This window comes from Bison bison, unplaced genomic scaffold (genome assembly GCF_000754665.1).
Source record: "Bison bison bison isolate TAMUID 2011002044 unplaced genomic scaffold, Bison_UMD1.0 scf7180017864203, whole genome shotgun sequence".
NCBI lineage: Eukaryota > Metazoa > Chordata > Mammalia > Artiodactyla > Bovidae > Bison > Bison bison.
This window is the reverse complement of record NW_011494775.1, coordinates 7,015,801-7,020,050: the sequence shown is the minus strand read 5'-3', so window position 1 is coordinate 7,020,050 and position 4,250 is coordinate 7,015,801. Positions and strand designations below refer to the sequence as shown.

The 4,250-nt window shown below is 54.1% G+C and overlaps 1 protein-coding gene across 2 annotated transcripts in view; it reads right to left on the bottom strand.

The window, feature by feature from the left end:
• R3HDM4 (R3H domain containing 4) overlaps window positions 1–4,250 on the bottom strand; it is an 8,945-nt gene that overhangs the window by 4,396 nt on the left and 299 nt on the right. The window contains exon 2 of one of the 2 annotated variants that reach the window (XM_010844586.1): window positions 3,670–3,741. The exons of the other annotated variant lie outside the window; for it this stretch is intronic. Within the exon in view, the coding sequence (XP_010842888.1) occupies window positions 3,670–3,741 (72 nt within the window). The remainder of the gene's footprint in view (window positions 1–3,669; window positions 3,742–4,250) is intronic. 2 annotated transcript variants of the gene reach the window in all.

The window sequence follows — 4,250 nt, the reverse complement described above, 5'->3', positions numbered from 1 at the left end:
TCTCATCAGTCTCAGAAACCCTCATGCTGAGAGGCTGATGGTAGATTCTGAGCTTCGGAGGGTCTCGGGTGCCAGAACTCCCCCTTCCTCCTTGCCCTAGCCCACCAGGCACCCGCTCTGTGCTGGCTGTCCCCCACCCCAGTGGATTCCCGTGCCCCAGGCTCCTCGCTTGTCCATCCCATCTCCTTTTTCCTTCTGTTCAAACCTCCCCAGCCCCTCACTGCTTTCTTCTCCTGATGGCCACAACTCCTACCTCCCTGCCTAAAACCCACCATGACCTCCAGGCACAGGTAGGGTCTGGTGTCCAGTGCACCCCGGTCTGGCATACAGTAGGTGCTCAGAAAATAATCACCCAATCAGGTCTCCAACAAAACTCCATGATTCCAAGACTGAGTAGAACCCAGAGTCCAGAATTTCACCCAAACTTTCCTGGTGTTTGGGTGATCCCAAGACACAAATTAAAAACAGCAGTGTGAGTCCTCATGCACAAACAGCTGCTAGAAAATGCCATGAAGCCCTAGGATATGAAACAAGGTGCCTCAAAGAGGTTAGGAGTGAAGGCCATGCTTATTAAGGCTTATACATATATAAGTCCTTGAAAGGAAAGCTATGACAAACCTAGCCAGCGTATTAAAAAGCAAAGACATCACTTTGCCAACAAAGGCCTGTATAGTCAAAGCCATGGTTTTTCTAGTAGTCATGTATGGATGTTTGACAGTTGGACCATAAAGAAGGCTGAGCACTGAAGAACTGATGCTTTCGAATTGTGGCCTTGGAGAAGACTCTTCAGAGTCCCCTGGACTGCAAAGAGATCAAACCAGTCAGTCCTAAAGGAAATCAACCCTGAATATTCACTGGAAGGACTGATGGTGAAGCTGAAGCTCCAATACTTTGGCCACTTTATGTGAAGAGCTTTCTCACTGGAAAAGACCCTGATCTGGGGAAGATTGAGGGCAGGAGAAGGGGGCGCAGAGGATGAGATGGTTGGATGGCACCACTGACTCAATGGACATGAGTTTGAGGAAATTCCGGGAGATAGTGAAGGATGGGGAAGACTGGCATGTGGCCATACATAGATAGGGTCGCAAAGAGTCGGACACAGTTTAGCCACTGAACAAAACAGAGTCCCCAGCGTTAAGTTTTTGCCCTGGACAGAAAGGTTGTTACATCTTGATCAGGAAGCAAACAGGCTGATGAGCCCCAGCCCTGTCTCCTGAGATTGGAGTGGGGCAGACTTCATGGATGATACTATATGTTAGGCAAAAATCTATGGAGAATTAGCTGATTGATAAATTAATCTGGCATAAGTACCCATCAGTGGAGACACACTATCAGCGGATAGGATTCACATACTTTCACTACTGGGGCCTGGATTCAGTCCCTGGTCAGGGAACTAAGATCCCACAAGAAGCACTGAGCAGCCAATAAGAAAAGCAAAATAGGAGACTAGCATGCAGGCAGAGGCAGGGGTCAAGCCTGGTATCTCAGCCTTGAGCTTTAATCCCAGCTATGATACTTAATGATATGACCCAGAGCCTCAGGTCTCTCTCTGCAAAGAGGATAAGAATGGCCCCCTGCCAGTCCAGGAGGGGCACTCAGAGCCAAGAGAAACCAGGACACACACCTCTGCTTGGTTTCCTCCTATGACTGGGAGCTCACCCCCTGAGCCACAAGATTGATCACAGCAACATTCCTGGTTAAGTGACAGTCCTTAGTTAATCAATCACTGTCACAATAGGAGCCAAATACTACTGTCCAGACAAGACACCCTTTATTCAGATTTGCAAACCAAGGAGCAAAGTCTTTATCCCAAGATCCCACAGCTGCAAAGAGGGCAGCTAGGAGAGGATGGGGCAAGTCAAGTCAGCACATAGCCAATGACTCTGAGGCTGGATGTGACCTTCCCGAGGCCCAGGCACCAACACCCCAAGCTCCAGATTCAGCCGTGGCCTCCTCAGGGCTCTGAAACCTGGGTCTCCACCCCAGCAGCTGGACGCATGCCAGGATGGTGCCTGGTAGGGCTGATAACAAGACCACATCCGGGGGGGAGCTGTTGGGAACATTAGAGCTGGGCAGGGCTCAGGGAGAGCTCAGGCCCTTGGGGTGTGAGGCTCCCTGTTACCTCAGGACCCAACGTGGAACCAGGGTTGGAACCTGGTCTGAGCAGGACCACTCCCAAGCCACCAGCCTCTGCTTCCCTCTGGGGCCACAGTGGGGCCAGGGGCTCAAACTCAGGTCTGGTGGGCCCCTCAGACCACACCCCACTGTGCTAAGATCCAACTGCTCCCTGCCCTGCTCCACCACTACCTGTGGCTCCCCAGCACCCTCAAGGCAAGGCTCAGCCCCTCCCTGGCCTGGCAGTGCACTTGCCTGGTCCCACTGGGCTCCTGGGCCTTGCTGCTCTCTAGGATCCCAGCACCTTCCATCAGGAGCCTTGGGGCTGATAGCAGGGCATCCATGCCCCACCCTGTCTCTCCCTTTCACTCCCTCTGCTCCAGGCACTGAGTCCTTTTACTGCATTTTAAACCCACCTCAGGGCCTTTGCATGTGCTTAGCCTCCTGCCTGAAGCAACCTTTTCCTGGTTCCCAGTCTAGGCTCAGAAGTTACCTTCCTGGTAACCACCCCGCCCCCAAGCTGGCCCAATCAGCCCCGTTTCCAGCTTCACCAGTTGGCATCGGCAACCAGCTGGCCCTCACACTTGTTTACTCCTGGTTCTCACCTCCTTCACTAACCCCAAATGATAAGGACAGGGTCCCTCTCTGCCCCTGCTGGGCCCTCAGCACCTGGCCCCCAGCAGGTTCTCAAGAGCTATTTGTTGAATGAATACCTAAACTTCTGTTTATACTCACCCAAGTGCCAGTTCATTTGGGTGGCCAGCTTCCCTGGCCACCCAAAGAGACCACTTTACAGACGGGGAAACTGACCACACAGACAGGCACCTGAGGTTTCCTAGACCAGGCAGGCCTCGGGGAAAAGTCTACACCTGGCAGGGGCCAACATCCAACAGGGATGGACGGGCCTGACGGTGGGAACAGCTGCTAAGCCAGGTTGGCCCCGGGGAGGACAGACAGGCTCCTTTGCCTCCCCCAACTCTGCTCCCCAGTTTTGAGACTGGCCTTTGACATCCCCTCCCCTGGGCAAAAATACACCTTCTCAGGCACCAGCCCCTCCCCCAGGGACAGGCCAGAGAGGAACCTACTTCCCCAGCAGGAAACCAAGGAGGGCTCAGAGCGGAGGTGACTCAGGTTGGGGTGGGGCTGACTGGGGAGCAAACCACCACCCCACCCAGGACACAGAGGTGAGGAGGGTGGGGACAGGTCAGAGGGACTCTGCTGTCAGGTAAATTACCCACTTTGGGTGGTTAAGGCCCTTTAAAAGGGGGTAAATAACCACATCTATAGACACCGGTATACCTTCTGGGTAAATAGCAGGGTGGAAGTAATAACACCAAATAAAAAATACAATAAAGCAATCATAAAATACCAAAATGATAAAATTATTTTAAGACACCTACAATAGTATGCTATTTAAGATAATTATCAAAGAACAGATGGTCCACTTTTCTGGGTACCTCCAACCGCAGGGTCACCGACCCCAGCCACTCTGAGAGGGGGCCCGTTGTTCCATTTTACAGATGGGGAGACCGAGGCACAACAGCGGGTACTAACCTGCCCAGGCCGCTTGGACGCCCATGAAGGAGCAGAAACGGAACAAGCAACCAGGGTGGACCGCGGGGATTTCTGCATAAATACTCGGGTTAGGAAGAAACCTACGACGCCCCCCAACCCCGGGGGTGGGTGGGTACCCATATGGGGTCGTCCACCCGCTTCCAGTCTACATCCCAGGACACAGCCTCGTGTTAACCGGCTGTGTAAGACCCCCTTTCTTCTGGGTGTTCACCCGGAGAAAAACAAAGAGCGCGTCCGCCTGGAAGTTGGGGGCAGACAAACCCGACGGGTACCCAGGACCGGTGCTGGGTGAATCCCCAGCTTGGAGACACGAACAGCTGCTAGTGGGAAAACTCTAGATCACCACCAGCGCGGTGACGGGTACATCGCGCGCAGCGGCAGCGCCTCCCCGGAGCCGGCTATTCGGCGCCTGGGACCCCCGAGGCTCCGGGACTCCAGCGCCCGGGGCTCCGCAAACGCGGACGCGGGGGTGCGCCCCTGCACTCTGGCAAGTACCCAGGCGTGACGGGGATGGGGTTTCCCCAGGAACACCCTGTAACAACAAAGCCCCTCGCCACCTA